Genomic DNA, 17442 nt, shown 5'->3' on the forward strand with positions numbered 1-17442 from the left:
ACTTACCCGTCCTGGGAAATGTAAGTGCGCGCGTCGCTTCGGTGACACTCCTGGCGTAGCGGGAAAGTCAAACCGTGCTCGGAGTACTTTGATCACGGCCGAATGCGAAATTCATGTCGTATGTATAACCACGACGTTTAACGCTTTTGAGATTACATTGGCAGATTCATACAATGTATAAAAATTATACTCATCATCTTTAGCCTTACTTATGTGCAACGCAGAAGGCCTCTCTCATGAAATCTCCGATCACCCATTGTCTTCTTGCATGTGCTGATCCTATCTTATGTCTGCAATCTTCCTAATTTCATGACATCAACTAAACCTCTGCCATCCTCGACAGCGTTTTCCTTTCCATAGCAGGCATTTTGTTATCAATCTAACGCACAACCTGTTCTCTGCTATGCACGTTACAGAGTCTTTCTTTTCCTCTTAATCTCAACTGGTATATCGGTGGCCCGCGTTTGATCTCTAATCTTCTTGTCTCTTAACGTTGCGCCTATATCACTTATCCAAACTTTGGTCATTGCAGGGCACTTAGTTTTTTCTCAAGCTTCTTTGTCATCCTCCAAGTTTCTGCCCCATAGGTTAGTAGCGAAAGAATTATGGTTACACTATAGTTACAAATGCTGACTCGATGATACAATCTAGCATCGACGGCTAGCCGGCCACTCTTCACAGTCCGAGTCGCACAGATGTCGCACGCGCTGGCGAACATGTAAACGCAAAGGCGTGTTCCAGTTTATACTTGAAATGTTCAGCCACCGGTTTGAACAGATGCTGCGTGCATATGAGGGCGCTATGGCTTACGTTTAACGTGAGCTGTAGTGTTTGCTATTTCAAATGAAATAGGAAGCTTGAAAGGAAGTATATTTGATGCATTACAAATTTGGTGCTTACATATTGGTGAGCCACGGGAACATCAGGCGACCTGTTGAAATGTTGGCACCTTGCTGTAGTTAAACCATGCAATATCCGGTTATGATATTGTGTGTTTTCTTTATTTTTTGCGTGTGTGTACAAAAAGGCCCGCGGCCCCGGATATTACAGATTTTTTTTTCTTTTTAGGGTTACTGAAGGCTCTTGTGAAATGCGGCGGCCTCACTCGTAATATATTTCGCTCAATATGACTTATCATTTCATTCTGTTGAAAACGTGTAAGCGCAAAGCAGTAACAACAGGGCACACTTCTCACCCTTTTTTTCTTTTTTAGGTTTTCTTATTTAAAGTGCATTTCCTTATATGGACTATAAAGAAATATACTACATCCTGTACGACCTTCTGACAATCTGTATGATGACCGCATTTTCACAATAAAACTTAGTTAGACGTTAGCTCTCGTCCATATCTAGTATCCTCCTGTTGTTACTGTTTTGCGCTATACGCTCTTGCAACATAATAGAATATTAACTAGAACAATTTGCCGCACTTGTTAGCTATCATTTCGTTATCTCCAGCAAGACAGCTTTGGCCAGAGAGAGCCCATCGTGTCTTTCCGTGTGCTATATGCTAAAATCTGCAGAACACCCATGAAACTGACGCCATTCTCTCGCCAGGCTAGATTTTAAGGCGCTTCTTTCAAAGTGAACCATTTTAAACACTGGTTCGCAAAGCCATTGGCTTCCGGCCATTCTTACAAATCATTCTTACATCTGTGAATCGAATAGACGAGATATAAGGCACAAGCATACTTTGTGTTTGCGGGATTTGTATAAAAAGCTGGCTAACATTCGCTTCGTTTTCTTACGGGTACCTCGAAAGATCTCAGGGTAATAGCGAGGCAACCATTAATAGCTATTAACGTGTTTCTAAGGAGGTGAGAAAATAAAGCAAAATGCGATAAAAGACTGCAGACCCTTGTTCATTAAGGGGACGACCAGTAAAGAGCGTGTTTCTGTCTTGTATAGTTGCCTGCTCGCCGTGGCGCAAGAAACTAGAGCGTACCAGAACAAGAAGGTGGCACAGTTGCTTAATTCCGGCGCGAAAATGGAACGGCCATACACACTGGCGTTATTGTGAGCCTTATTCTTGTTTCTTGCGCAAGTAGCCCATCGGTTTCTCGAGAATGTTTAATTACAGCACACGTACGGAGGACAGGGAACGCGCAAACATTCCTTAGCATTTTTTTTTTCTCATTTTCCTTCGTGAACGGCGTGGCAACCTACACAAATGAATCAGCGGTGCATTTTCAGAAGGAGCCGGTGAAGGCGCCTTGTGTGTACGAAGAAAAGGCCGCTATAGCTTGCGCAGGGGCAAATTTATCAGCACTCGGGCTACTAATACTGGACGAGAAAAGCACGCAAGATGTATAATGGCAACGAGCCGATCAAATCTGAGTTTCACAGACACCATGAGGCTCGTCTACTTTACATTTTTATTGTTCGCGTAGGCTTAGCTTCCCGCGTATAAGCTTCGCAGTCTTCTTTTTACTTTACACCCAGACCAGAGCTCCGTGCACTCTCAGCACTTTTGTATTCGCACGAGAATTGCGTCACGTTCACGTTAGGGCGCGTAAACTTATCGGGCCTTTTTCGGCATTCGACACAGACGCCAGCAAAGCGCTCTCGCTCTTCCAGCATACGTTGTTGGCAGCACCAGGCAAAGGCCGCGTTGGGTGGTTCAATGAGAGATTTCGTGTATGTGATTAATGGTCCGATGCTCAGCGTGACAACAAGCTCCCGACCACTGATCTACGTCAGAGTCATATGTGCTACTTTATCTCTCTTTGCGTAATTTGCCTCCCTCTCTAGCCTTATCTCAATCACTGTTTCTTCGCCATTCGAGCTCTACGTATCTCGCTAAATTTGTGCAGCCTCTTGGAACTAACGAGCGGCGCAGGTAAAGACGAGAAAGCTTCCCTGCAAAACATAAAATAAAAAAATGGTGCTCGGTTTAGCGAGAGTCTGTCTATGGCAATACAATACCGAAGGAGCGCTTCTCCAACCCCGCTTCTTTCGTCTGCCACATGCAACAGACAACGCATATTATATTTCACAGCATTTGTCAATCTTTCAAATTAGAAGGGCGAGAAAAAAACAAGAGGTCAGGGGGACAGGGAGCAGGAGGGAGGTTGTTCCGCTTGCCACAAGCATGATCTCTCGCCTGGCCATGCACCCAACTCTTTGAATGTCCCTGCTTGTTCGTCAAAAGGGTGAGGCCTACATTGTTTACCGGTTGTAGTCGGGATCTTGGCGAGCACAAATCTCCTTAAGGAAGCGTTGGCTCCAGGCTGAGGCTTCACTGGTTTGCTACGTTTGTTCACTGTAGGAGTAAACGGCGACACTCGAAGAGCTCAATGGTTCCGCGTGTTCAAGTAAATAAGTAAATAAAACCATAATACTGGTGCCTGTAGACAAGGACAGTATGTGTAGTGCAACTCTTCTAGAATCACTTTGGCCGGAACGTTCTTAAAGAGTGCAAAAGGGTTCATGTCATCTTCTTTCGAAGCTTAAAAGCGTGAAGAGCGTGGCGGAAGCCCCGTTACACGGTTAACCAATAGAGATTTCTATCAATAGCATCACCAAGGTGACCTTGCGTACCCAAAAAATCCAAACTATATTTCGTGCGTCTCTGTGGTTCTTTTGTACTCTCTTTTCATTGTTTTGCACATCTGGCCGATAGCGTTCCCCAAACTTTGGGTCCCCTATTTCTAAAGCTACTTATAGCTCGAGTGCAAGTGCGCAGATGTGCGCAATCTATACTGCGCACTTTTAGTTGTGTACTTTCAACAATGCCGCGTAAAGCAGTGCTCGTCGTGTCTTCCGCGGCCGGCTATAGCTCCCGTAATACTGCAGGCTTTAGAAGGACAAAACGTGACTGGGGTTATTATGAGCTTTATTTATCCGAGCTGCTTGCGTCGCGAAGAGGAAAACATAGCGCTTCGAGTAACCAAAGGGGTCAGTTAGCAAGGGAATGTGCAACGGGACACCGCTCGCAGGATTCTTTCGCCTCTAACGGCGCCAACTTGGCACCATGCGGTGGACACAGCCTGCGCAGATCTCGACGCCACGTTCCTGAGGAAGGAAGTCATCGCGCCCTTGTTGCAAGGACAATCCGAGGGTTATCCTCGGCGCCGCAGCAGGCGATAATAGCGGCCAACGAGGGGCCTCCACAGCAGCCCCATTGTTGGGAGCGAGAAACTGTGGAGACGGTGAGGAGGAGGGTGAGGGTGTTGTATGCGTTCAGGGCCTCCTCCGGCTTAAAATATGTAGTCCCATTTGGAAGCGCGCAAATTAGACGCTCTTGGCGAGTATAGCCGAGCCACCTGCTCGAGCAGCCAGTGAGCGCCGCGGTGTTTTCAACGACGTGCCATCATATTCAGAAACAAAGATTCATTCTCTCTCTCTCTCCTCTCTCTCTCTCTAGCAAGCGCGGCCACGGAAAAGAGAAAGAGACTTCCCAGACGCCTCCGGTGCAAAGTTCAAAGCAGTTTGCTCATTAATAGCAGCTGCGGTCATGTTGCCAGCCTCTTCACTTTGAAAGGGCTGTTTGTTTGCTTAACGGGAAACGCAGTGCTGCTATATACGATAATGAAGCGTGTGTTGGACGCCTTGGGTTCTGCATCACCGAACACGTGACGCCAGTGGTGTGTGGGCGAAAGGTGCACTGAGTGGATGCTGTGGAGTTGCGAAAAGCAAAGGCGTAAGCTCAACCGATTGCGATTTTTGCCGAGGTAGCTGTTACAGGATCTATCCAGGTGCATTCGCATCGTAGCCGCAGGCGCATAGTCACGTTCCCTCAAACGCCCGCCAAATGCCGGTACGCTCTCTATACATGCCGCCTCACACTACACCACTGTTGCGGCTCTAGTTGCAATGAGCCCTCGTCAAAAAATTTCTTTCTCGCGTGGAGGAAGTCTCTCTTCTGGGAATATGGACTGGGCAGGCTCTTACATCTTCCGTCGCATGAACCTGGGGTCGAACAACTGAAGACCCAGTGGACTGGGTCTTCAGGTGTTCAAATGTGCTCCTCCAGCTTGTACAGCGTATATTTCTCCTCTGTTGTGGCTCTGCCTAGGCTGCGAGCTCATCAGACAGTAAGTTATAGGCGCTGGCTCATGGAGAGCAAGCTCGCTAAGCCACTACTGCAATTCCTGCATAAGGAGCCTCCACGATTTTATGCAAATAAACATCTGTACCACAACGCAAACTTAACGAAAAAAAAATTAAGATGTAAGAAATGCGGAATATTGTAGGCACTGACAAAACGTTTACTCTTTCGCGTATGTCTTTTAGCTTCCTTCAGCTATTGTTATTTACTGTGGCAGCAGTTAAAAGCCAGATACTTGGATTCCCTGTGTCCGTCCGTACGTACCTCCTGCTACACAGCTGTCATCGTCGTTGTCGTGTTGTCGTCAGGCCACCTCCTCACGTTGATGATGATTATTCATTGGCATCCCCTGCGAAACGGGACGGTGACAAATAGTCACCTATCCTGCTTGAGCTAATCTAGTAATCTATAGATATTTATCAGTCTAGCATTTTTTCTATGCGTCCTTCAGCTTTTCTCTCTCTTCTTTAAAACATTTATATCTACCTTGTATAGTTACCTATGCCAGTAACAGATCCGGTACTACCAAGTTCTTCCTTGGTTTTTTACTACCAATAGTCTAAACGTCTTTTGCTTATCTCAACTACTGACCCGCTAAATCCCACTGATTCTGGAAGGTAGGCTAAGATATCACGATGATGATAATGATGATGATGATGATTGGCATCTCCTTTGAAGCGGAGCGGGGACAAATAGACCCCTAGCCCGCTTGATATAATCAGGTTTTAATATCCTATCTAGCCTGTTGTCTACCTAATCTCGACCTTTCGTATTTAAAACCTCTATTAATATGCTGTGCCATTACCTACTCTTGCAATGACTCCGGTTCTAATAACCTCTCCCCGGCTTTTCTTCCACCAATACTCTAATCGCTTCTTGCTTATCTCGACTGCTGACCTTTTAATCCTATCGTCGTTTTTGAATCCCAACACCTCTGGAAGGTAGACACTCCCTACGGGTCTTTCTGGGTCAATATCTCGGCATTCCATTATACAATGTGCCGAGTCTATTCCTGACTTCCTTTGCAGCACACACATGCCTCATCCTTTGGCACCTATTTGCTCCGGCATGTTTTTGTCCTCAGCAGCTAGCTCGGGCCTCAAATAGCAAGGCACTCCCTTTGAGTTATCATACAGATTTTCCCTCCTGATTCCTTTTTCGGCGTTTTTGAGAATCTCGATGATCTCCTTTTTTTTTCATCATTTCCATCCAATTTACCACCAATCACCATCAGCTTCAGCTAAGCCATCTGGCAAACAGAACGGTACTATCAACTTTCTTCCTTGCTTTTTTACTACCTATAGTCTAAACGTCGTTTACTTATCTCGACTGCTGACCCGCTAAATCCCACCACCGCTACTGATGTAACTTGTCCGTGTTTGTTGTTGTTGCAAAATGTTGAAGAACGGTAAAGTAGGCTGCATGAGAGCCGGCTATCCCGATGCGCAGATAGTAAATTGAAGCCACTCTGTTTACCGTGCAACATGCATACTCATTCCACAGACACATCTGCGTACTGTCTACAAGAAGAAAAATAGACTGATTATTCGATGCGTCTTATATGCCCTCTTTTTCCGGGAAGATGTTTCATATGAGGAATAAAATAAAATAAAATATTATAACTCTGTATCCTGCAGGAACTGTGGCAATGTCTTTGCAAACTTATTGGCACTGAACGGGTACAGTCTTCAGGCGCATTTGGCTTCAGTCCAGCCTATATTAAGATCTTAAGTTTCATCGTCTGCATTCCAGGCCCAGCCAAAGCAGTTCTCCAGCATATGTATGAACTTGCGGGAATGGTTATTCGTGCACACTGCAATAAAAACACTGTCATATGTGCAAGCACGAATCCATGAATGCCGCATTGTTCTAATAGTCTTAACAGCAAACACAATAAGTCAATAGAGTTCGCAAAAATCTACAAATAAAAGCAAATTTGTATTAGGTTGCTGTCCATAAGGAAATCCCTTCTGGCTACCGAAGCAGATCTCTCTTTCGTGAGGCATGAGCAAATACTATATTGGTTACAGAAAAAAATCAGCCGTGCGACCAAGCCATCACTATTTTAGGACAAGCTTGATGATGTCTTTCACCATGAAGTATTAGCGAAACCATCATTGTTTTCTTTAACTCCGTCAGCAATTTGTCCGGCCGCCTTTCTTACTGTTCTAGTTTTTATTAGATATTACAGTTAGCACAAGTTAAGTCGTAAGCTCGGTTTGAGCGGTGAATTAAATTGATGTGTAAGTTCCAAATGACCCATTGAGCGAAATGCCGCTCCACTAACGTGAAACCTGGGGAGATGCGAAGCATGCAGTGATGCACCACTAATGGGCTCATGCTGCCTTAAGAAATGGCTCATAACCCCGTAAAAGCGGCCTCCCCATTACGACGACAGAAGAGAAGCGAAATTCTACACTGGAATGATGAGCGGCAACGTAGCCAGCTGTGGAGGACGACGACAACTACGAACGCGGGAGCAGTGGCACGAGCGCGGGCCGAGCGCGTGCACGAGCCGCTTGCTTACCGGGACTACGACGACGACGACAGGAGACGCCGACAGCCCGGGCGCATAAGGCGCTTCGCACCTAAAATCATGTTCATCCAAAGGGTTCAACTTTACCGCGAAAGCGGGCTCTCTGATGATCATATTGGCAGCGCTTCATGAGAAAAAGCTCAACCGAAGCCCCTCGAGTGTCACAGTAGGAGCAGTTGGATGTTGACTTCTTTCCCACATGGTGATGCCCCTCTGGCAACGTGGAGTTGGGAGCAGAACGCTCTAACCATTGAGCTATAGCGAAACATTCGCGCATGACAATTCGTGCGGGGTTGGGCGTGCCATGCAGGCTCTGATATAGTGGTGGAGCCTGTGCACGTATTTCGGGGAGCCCAGCAACCAATACTACAGCGGACCAAGCCTGTGCCTTGTGGGCATCTAAAATTTGTTTTTCTCTCTCTAGATAACACCATTATTTGAGGAGCCAGTAAGCATGTAGCATTGCGGTGGCCGCTGTGAGGGCCTGCTCCTGTCGCAGTAAAGGCGTTCAGAGTGGAGGAATCGCTTAAGCCTGCTCCGATTTTGTTTTCAAGCGAATAACTTTCTTTGGCTATCTCGGCCGTTTTCATGGTTGGTCACTGGTTGGTCGGCGGTCGGACTCGACAAGGAAAACGTTCGCTCGCTCTCTTTCTCTTTCTCGTTCGCTTGCTCCCCTGCCCATTCATTCGGGCTATTCACTTACATTGCTAATCATAGTGTCGATGGTTCCTGCACAATATTTTTTTCGCTTACTTTTGTGTGTGTGTGTGTGTGAAGAAAGAACCACTCTTTCTCACTGATTCATATTATTAAACGTTTATTCTCTCTCTCTCTCTCTCTCTCTATTGCCATGTGACCTACTTCGCCTGAAAATTTACTAACGTACAGACGCATAATATGCCTGATATAGGAGTGCTGAAACCCCTTGAGGCGGACACTGTAAGTGTATCGCTGAATGCTGACACACGAACTGTTCGGCGGCATTTAAGAAGCTAACAGCCACTTGGAGTTCCCAGGCGATTTGCCACCTTCCCTGAGAGTCTTGCAAATCAATGCCGCTTAACCTTCCGCGATGTGATGAGAACCGGCGTGTTCGGCGTACCATGGCCGACAAAGACAGAGCGGACGTGATAAGGTAATTGATAGACCTCGGCTCGAGAAAGGTTGCTCTGACAAGCTATTCGGGGACACGGTAAAGAAAAAAATGTAACAACGGCGATCGAGAGTTATTACGGGTGATACTGAGGACAGGCGAGAACAGATAAGTGGGTAGCTTATTTGACAGTCAAGCTATGCAAAGCCAAGATAAAGCTTCGCGTCTTTTGTGGCGATATTTCATTTTGCCTAACTGGGCTTCATCTCACGATGTATCCTACAACAACACTTGCGAACTGCGCATGCTTATCGCCGCTGCGTTAACAAATTGGTCAATTAGCGCCAATCAGCAGCCCAGCCACAGCTGAATACTACTTCCTCGTTACAATAAACTCATCACAATATTTATATTCTAATCAACAACTCAATCATTGATAGAGTACGTGGAAGTTCGGCCGCTAGTTGGAGAAATTAAGTGCGCCGTTGGAGAAAGGTACTGAGGATCCCGACGCAATCAAGCACCAAAGTGTTAGTTTTGTTTCCCCTTTTACTTTTCTCCCCCGCTTTGGTGGGAATCGCACGGCTCGTGGAAAAGGACACAGGAGAAGGGACAACGAAGGACATGTTAATTAAAACGTGAATTTTATATTGTTATTTGAGCATAATTATTTAGGCAAGAATCTTGAGCTTCATGTTTCAAAGCACACAAATGATTTCGAAGACAAATGGTGCACATTGCATGAAAAAACTGGTGCATCGTTAACGGTTTAAAAAATCAGCTACGACATAAGATTTTGTTTCTCCACATAGAAGGTGGACATTTGAATATGCCCTAGAAAAATTTCTATCCGCAGAACAGTTTATACGAATGAATATTCATTACTCCCTGTTATTTTCACACAAAGACACACACACACGCACACACCTACACACGCAAACACACACACACGCACAAGCACACACATACAATCACTCTTTTTGCACATCTGTAACCAGACTCGTACATTTGAAGAACTTCTCGTGCGTTTCCTCATGCATGAGTGCGGTATACTTACGACGTAAACACATTGTGGGCAAGCCGGTAGCGTAGTTGCTACTTTTATTTGTTATTTTTATGGTACTTAGGAGTTGTTGGCGCCTTTAATTGGTGCCGGCTACTCATTTTCATATAGATATATGAAAAAAAAGAATTAACCTAAACCCATTAACCCATTAAAACTAAAAGTCAACTGCAAATCACAATAACACAATGTCCAGTCACATAGGTGCACTAATGCCACACTGAGTTGCGACTTGTTATTGTGCGTGTGTGAACCGTAGTCTTCTTTTCTTGTCTAAATGGTTAAAACCACAGACAAATTAGAAATTTAATCACCCTACAACAGTGACGGCTACTCCTCTTCGTTTTCCACAATAAATAACATTTTTCTTTTTTACCTAAGCGCTATCTCAACCATGGCTCCAGGTCGCTGGTATTTAATGTAGCCAACTTACTCATGTTATTGTCCTCTAACAAAGAGCAAGCTACTACAACGCCTGTGTTCTTAACAGAGCGTGTACAAATTGAACTGCACGCTGAAAGTATACAGCTACCCGCCGTGGTGGCCTAGTGACTACGGCGTTGCGCTTCTCAGGTCAAGGGCGCGGGATCAAATCCCGGCCTCGGCAGCCCCATTTCGAGGGGGGTGAAATTCAAAAACGCCCGTACACCTTGCATTGGGTGCACGTTAAAGCAGCCTAGGTAGTCAAAATTTAAACGCGGTCCCCCACTATCAATTTTTTTAATCAATGTACAGCACATCATTCAGCCATGAGCCCGACGGCAATGGTCTAATGCGAAATGCTATGGGAGGATGCAGAGGGGCCCGTGATCCTGTCAGGCAGGTACGCCACGCGTCCAAAGAAGGTAGCGCCACGCGGCGGCCACGCGCAGAACGATGCATTCACCGAGGGCTACCCTACCTGCTACCCATTCATTGCACGCATCGCGCCGCCGTAAGCCGGCAGTCGGCGACCTCTGTTACTGGCGGCTCGTGGATTGCAGCTGCCTGCTCGTGGACCGTGGTGGTCCCATGTCCGCTTTCACAACCATTTTATTTCTTTGAATATTTTTTTTTGGCTGTAACAAGTTAGTGGGAGCGCTCGGCCTCGTGGCCGTGGTGTCTGTAACCAAAAAGCCAGTTCCTTCTGAATCGGCCCAGTTCGCTGGCGTTGAGAGTGTCTGACAAAGGAATGTATGATGGTTCAAGGAGTGTTTGATCAATGTGTGTGGCCATGGTGCAAGTACTTTTGGCACCGAAAATAATCCTGAATTCAGGTGATCCAACTGTGATCTAATGTGGTGGGTAGCCGTAGGACGAATCAGTTTAGGGCGAATCAGAGTTAAAATATTACCTGGTGGAGGGGCGAGAACTGAGTTTCAGCGTAAGCAGCCAAGAAAACGATTAGCTTCACTGGTAATGTGTGCTACATGAAATGACCATTACGAATTATACGGGGGTTAATGCCGCGGCATTTGAAAGCTTCCAAAGAGTGAACATCAGAGCCAATGATAGAGTAATTGTGCAACTGGTAGGATTGCCTGCGATGGAATGAGACTTGTCCGGATTGCGTTACGTTCAAGCACATTAACTACTTTTCCCACCAGGAACTAGATACGGTTAAAGGCAGACTGTAAGATTGAAGGATCCAAGCTGTTGTGTACATGACGATAAATAACGCAGTCGTCTGCGAGAAGGTGGATGTTAGATTGTATGAAAGAAGGTAAGTCATTTATGTAAATCAAGAAAAGAAGAGAGCTGAGGATCGTTCCCTTTGGTAAACCTTAAAGAACTGGAGACAGAGACGAATGATTATTAGCAAAAACAAATTAGGGACCACTGGTTAGGAAAGTTTTTATTCAGTCAAGAACAAGAGAGGTTAAGTTTAAAGTTAAGTCTAAATTTTAAATTAAATGTATAAATTTGAGTTTGTTTAAATAGATCTTTGTCAATGCCACGCCCCCAGCCACAAGCCAGACAATAACGTTGCATGCGGCGGGATATCTTGTGTATTGCTGAAGTTTCAGGAAAGGGTCTCGAAATTCGCGGACAACATTTCGAGAGAGGGGGGAGTTCTAGTCAATCAGCTATAGAGTGGTGTTACGAGCCCGTAGTCTCAGAGCTTCTCTTTTATTTATGTTCTTTTTCAACGTCCGCTTCTGGGAAATGTCCTGGTTAGGCCAAACTGCCCTATCAGTGAGCTCATTACTATGTTGCAATGACTTTGCAGCAACTTAAAAACCATGTTGTTGTCCATTTCGAGAGCCCAATGGTGAGCCTCCTTGATTTCGGGCACTCAATGGTCGTGGGTATCTTTACGTAGGCTTGACAGCAGGATCTGAAGGGCTGGCTTGGAATCACAGAGGATGGCCCATTTTCTAAGTGGTTCTTCAGTGACATAATCAATCGCAGTAAAAAGAGCAGCAAACTCAGTCACCGTCGATGTCGTCATGTGGGACAATGCGAACCTTATCGGTACTAATTTAACCGAGTTGACAAATGCGCACGAGCAGTTCGCAGATGAAATGAAGTCGTTGGTGTAAATTTGTATGCAGTCACCATTCGCCTTCTGCAGCGAAGATAAACACATTTGCCTCAAAGCCGAGGCAGACACCAATGCTGTCTTTACGATGTTCCTACCTACACAAATACAGCAAAATATACTCACAAGCTTACCGCGGCATCTGCCCCTGGTACGGCGAAACACGCCCTAGGCTCTTTCATATCTCGTGGGGGTGCGGGGGCAAACCTCAACACTTACGCCTAGCACGTCATTTGAGCGGTGGGAGGTACAGCTGAGCGGCGATACCCTGGCGGGACAAGAAGCTCTCGTCCAGCAAGTACGTCGAGCGGCCATGGCCAGTGAAGTCCTGGAATGAGGACACCAGCCACTCGTCCTCAAGATCAACGATCTAGATGATCCAAATAAATGTTTCCTCACTCTCTCCCTCCCCCTGAATTGCCGTCACTCGACTTACAGGAAGAAAAGAACACTTATTTGGTCCATGCGTTGTGTCTGGGTAATTTTCCATTTGTCTAAGTTATTTGTAATTTAAGTTTAGCGCACAACCTTATACGGAAGTGCCTCCGACGAACGCTGTTATTTCTTTTCTTCAAACACCATCACTGTCGTCGTCATCATCATCATTGTCGTATTTACGTTCACATCTGGGCAAATGCATCTTCAATCCATCTCCAGGCATCACTGTCTCGCGTCACCAGACCATCTTGTGCCGCCTCATGTCGTCATGTCGCTTCCATGAGCACATGTGAATGGCAGACAGAAATTTTGAATTAATACATCTGAAATCGTTTATTTCTAGAGTTCAGGGAGATCTTTCCTTGCTCTGAAATAAAACTGTTCTGTATAAGCGAGAGACTCAAGAACAGAGCATCGTTTGTTCATTATATAATGTTTATTTCAACACTCTGATCAAACACATAGTATCACACACACGGCTCACGTTTTTCTTAGGATGTAGGCTAAAAAGAAGTATATTATGTCGCACTAAACAATAAACAGCTGCTGTGATTCACCCTCATAAAAATCACGTGGGTGTTTCTACAAAGCACGGCAAGCACATAAACATGACAGCAGTTTTCGTGTCCATAACCACAACATTACACACTCTTTATGATTGAAAATGCCATCACACACCACAAGGAACAGATACGACACAGATAAACAAGATGATAATCTATATACAACAGATGGAAGGACGTTTCAAGTTACTTCAAGCATAGGTGCACTTGTAGGAAGACAAGACAGAAGCTTCTGCACTACAATATCGCGACCCGATTTTGCTTCGCGTCGTAATGTCTGGGTCGAAACGCACTCTACGCTCCTACAACATCCCGGATTACGCAAGAATGGCTTTTCAATATGTTTTTTTTTTCCTGCATTGAAATCGAACAGGCACAAACTCGACTATCTTAGAAAGAGCTACGCAATCCCAGGCAAGAACCCTTACTTTTGATTTCGTCGAATGGGGTGTACTGGGGCGATGGCGTGAAAAACATGTTTCGCAAGTCGTACGACTCCACTCCGGCCTAAGTTGCCGTCATAAAATGTTCACTTAATTTAGGGGCACGCTATGCAAAAGTGCACTTTTTAGTAATTATCCTTACTTACTACACAGGAGCTCACTAACATATTTGCCCCACAGTAAGGCGTTTCTTGGGTCATGTGCACTTTGTTCGAACAACGAAATCATAACATACATCCATTAAATGTTGTTCTTTCTTCCTTCAAAAATCCCTTTGACATTCTGCCGCTATCATTCCGTACTGTGAGGTTAAAAAGTTGGAAAAATAAACAGGAGTGCATGTGAAAATTTGATGTTTCAACCTGTTGTACGATTCTGGAGACTCCTCGCACCACGACCATCGACCATTGAACTATTGGGAAACGCAACTCGCGCAATAAGAAAAATACCTGCAGTATTAAAAGGATTGCAGCTAGGGCACGCACCTTTGGTTGTTATCAGCTCACACAGGAAATACATTTCTTACTCCCTGTCAAATACGTCTGCATGAAAGAAAAAATAATTTGCCATTTTCCGAATTAAATAATTTTGACCTTCCCGAAAACAAGTCACGAAAGGTTGCCCACGATGGCGTCGCCATGGTGCCTCGGCAAACTGAACGGAGTTGCTGTCGTCAAGTCATCGGTAACTTTCGCTTTGTCCTTGGAGATCAAGGACAACTTCGCGCCATTTCAAAGTCAAAGTAAGCGATTGAACGGTTTGCAAAATCAGTGCATCTGGCGACAGTATACCGTGCGAACGATTAGCCGGAGCAGCAACTTTTCCACATTCTACGTGACCCCTGTTGCTTGCCGTATGACGGATCAGCGCATCTTATCAGACGCTCCGAGGGTGCACAAACTATAGCGTGGATTCGCGCATTCTGTCTCCCTCGTCCTCAATGTCTTTCGCATGCTAATCGTGGAGGTAGGGCGTAGACGTCGTACTGCCGGTCATTGGGATTCGCGTCCATATTCCGCGGTAGATGTAGCAAGGCTTGTTCGCAGCCTAGAAATTGAAGCGTCAGTATACTTTCTTTTCTTTCTTTTTTTGGCTCTTTACTCGCAAAGGAATCTCGACGCGTATTCGAACGCCAAGGCGTCAAGGCACTCGGCTGCTACGGTATTCGCGAAGGCAAGCCACTACGGTTGTTGCTACATCGTTTTTGCACGTACGCGCCCGCCCACACACGTACGCACGTGTGATAAGTAATGGATAAGTAATGCGTCCTCAATCGTAAGCGAAGGGACCAAGGCTTCGCACCAACAAAAAAAATAATCAAGGCACCGGTTCTGAACATAACGAAGCCAGGCTTTGTCAAGACACTTTCATTTGGCGATTCATGGTTGCGCTCCCAGAACAACAACTTACCCTCCATCTAGCAAACAGAAGGTTTTTTGGCTAAGCCTTATATATATATATATATATGTATATATATATATATATATATATATATATATATATATATATATATATATATTTGTAACTGAATCGTTATTATCGAAAAAAATTTTAACGCTATACTCAGTGTCATGCGGCTGTCAACGATCAACGTTATAGGACCTTTTCAAGCATGGTGAGCTAGATTGCCACCCATCATAATACGTTCGTGCATCGTCGCCGCTGGTTCAGGATTGGACCAGATATACTTCCACCAAATGCTACTTACGCCATACGACACCGCCGATTTAACCAAAACGAGTACCGCTGCTTCCCGTGGCTTCATGACTGGAGCTCTCCGTACCGCACCATCGCTTCGAGCAACGCCGCTCGCATGACGAAAGGCCAGTTAAGCTCAGAGCCGTCGCACAGCGCAATTATGCCGATGGTTCAATCGCAAAATGCCGAGTGTTGAGAATGTAAACGCAGTTGGCATCACTGCTAGCTTGCCGACGCCAGCGTTAGAGCGTACGGGCTGTCCAACCGCCAGCGCCGCGTCCCGGTTCTAAGCTTCCTGACCTTACGGCTTTTAGGAGGCCCAGCTCAAAAATTGGCTCAAACGCTTTGTCGTCTCCGCCCTAGACCGTCCGTACGAAGTCTCACGCGTGATCCTTCCACCCACGGCACGGAAGCAGTACTGCAGTCTAAGAAAACCCACTCAATAATTCTAGCGCTACAGTCCTGTCACAAAGAGTACTTTGTCGCGACACAAGGGTCAACTCGCTGTCGCTCTCACTATGGATTTTTTTTTAACAGGAGCGAGAACAGCAACAAGAGTGTGGAAGCGCCGAAGGCCTCCTCCTCCAGGACACCGTGAGAGGATCATCAGAAGAAGAACCCTGCCATCTCCCCGGCCTCAGGGAAAGGCGACTCTCTCGATTCCTCGCCGCTCCGGGAGGTCGCGAAGTCAAAGGGTGGCAGGTGGTCGTCCTCGAGTGGAGAAGGCTGCACCGCTCCGTCCTTGACACCGCCGACCGACGAGCCTTCGATCTCGTTCTCGCTGCTCTCGCCCTGCGACCGCCAAGTGGGCCTCGGCAGCTGCTTTTGCTTCTTGGTGGCGCTCGTGTATTTCTGGCCGCCCTGCGACTTGCCTTCGTAGATGCTCTCGTAGGGCTTGATGAGCGGCTTGCCGTAACGGCTGCTGCTACCACCCTCGGCGTTCAGTCGACTAGCGTAGTCCAGCACCTGCAAATGTTTCGCAAATTCACGTACACTGTCTTTCAAATGGTCCCCGGAGTTTCCGCATCTCATTCCTTCTCGCCTTAATTTCGCCAATGCGTTTTCTTTTTCCTTCCGGGGGAGAAATTGAGTGCTACCGACAACCTTCGAACAACTCTCTTCGTATTTAACAACGTGGAACATCACTTGATTGCGGTCAATACCACGAATTCTTGCTCCGACCGCATATTCCGTGCGAAATCGTGTACGTTTATCACAGCTCCACCAGCGGAACTACAACTTTGGTGATTCTGTAAGAGCACTAGCTCTGCGTCTCTGCGGGCACATTTCTGCGAAGCTTATCAACCACACCTCGCCAATTCCCGGCTGATGAACTGAGCTCACAACACTTGTAAAAACGCCGAAGCACGCATTCTTGCACATCTCATGCACTGTGGCGGGCAGGCGGTGCTTGTATGAGTACGAGCACAAGGGTTGTCGTTGTCGATGATCGATGCGAATCCCACTAGTGTGCGCTTGAACATCGGTCACTGATGCTATACGCACCACCACTGCTCCTTCAGTGCCGACTCGTAGTTGATGCATAATTTGTCACGACAAGACATTCGAAGCTATACATAGCACTAATGAAGTGAAATGTTGTGTCGCTTGGAGGCTAGTACTTTATTCTTTTGTTAGCCTTTTGTGGTTGCCTGCACTTTAACATCCATATTTTTTATGATTTGTTAATAATATGCAACGCAAACAATGCGAGTGGCAGTGCAGTGGCAAGACACTACCCTGTTAGGGATGCACTCATGCCTAATGAAGTCAAGACGAAGGCGTCAAGTAATGATTTTGTCTCGGTTTCAACTATCAATGAGCATGCTTTTATGCAGCCGGCCGTCTTTCTGGTGCGTAGAAATGCATGCTGTCTTCAGCAAGCGGAGTCAAGGGAACTAATTACAGATCCTTACCGCACTTCCTGCAGGATGCAGGGCTACATTCATATTTATAAGTATTTTTTTTCTTTTTACTATACCGTGAGGCAGCCCACCTCGAAGTCCAGAATGAAAAATACAATAAAATGAACACTGTT

The 17442-nt window shown here is 46.0% G+C and overlaps 1 protein-coding gene across 2 annotated transcripts in view; it reads right to left on the reverse strand.

The window, feature by feature from the left end:
* Positions 1–13117: 13117 nt before the first annotated feature.
* LOC119449701 (uncharacterized) overlaps positions 13118–17442 on the reverse strand; it is a 99414-nt gene continuing 95089 nt past the window's right edge. For both annotated transcript variants that reach the window (XM_037712940.2, XM_037712941.2), the window contains exon 3: positions 13118–16370. In XM_037712940.2, the coding sequence (XP_037568868.1) occupies positions 16011–16370 (360 nt within the window). In that variant the 3' untranslated portion in view covers positions 13118–16010. The remainder of the gene's footprint in view (positions 16371–17442) is intronic.

This window comes from Dermacentor silvarum, chromosome 4 (genome assembly GCF_013339745.2).
Source record: "Dermacentor silvarum isolate Dsil-2018 chromosome 4, BIME_Dsil_1.4, whole genome shotgun sequence".
Classification (NCBI taxonomy): domain Eukaryota; kingdom Metazoa; phylum Arthropoda; class Arachnida; order Ixodida; family Ixodidae; genus Dermacentor; species Dermacentor silvarum.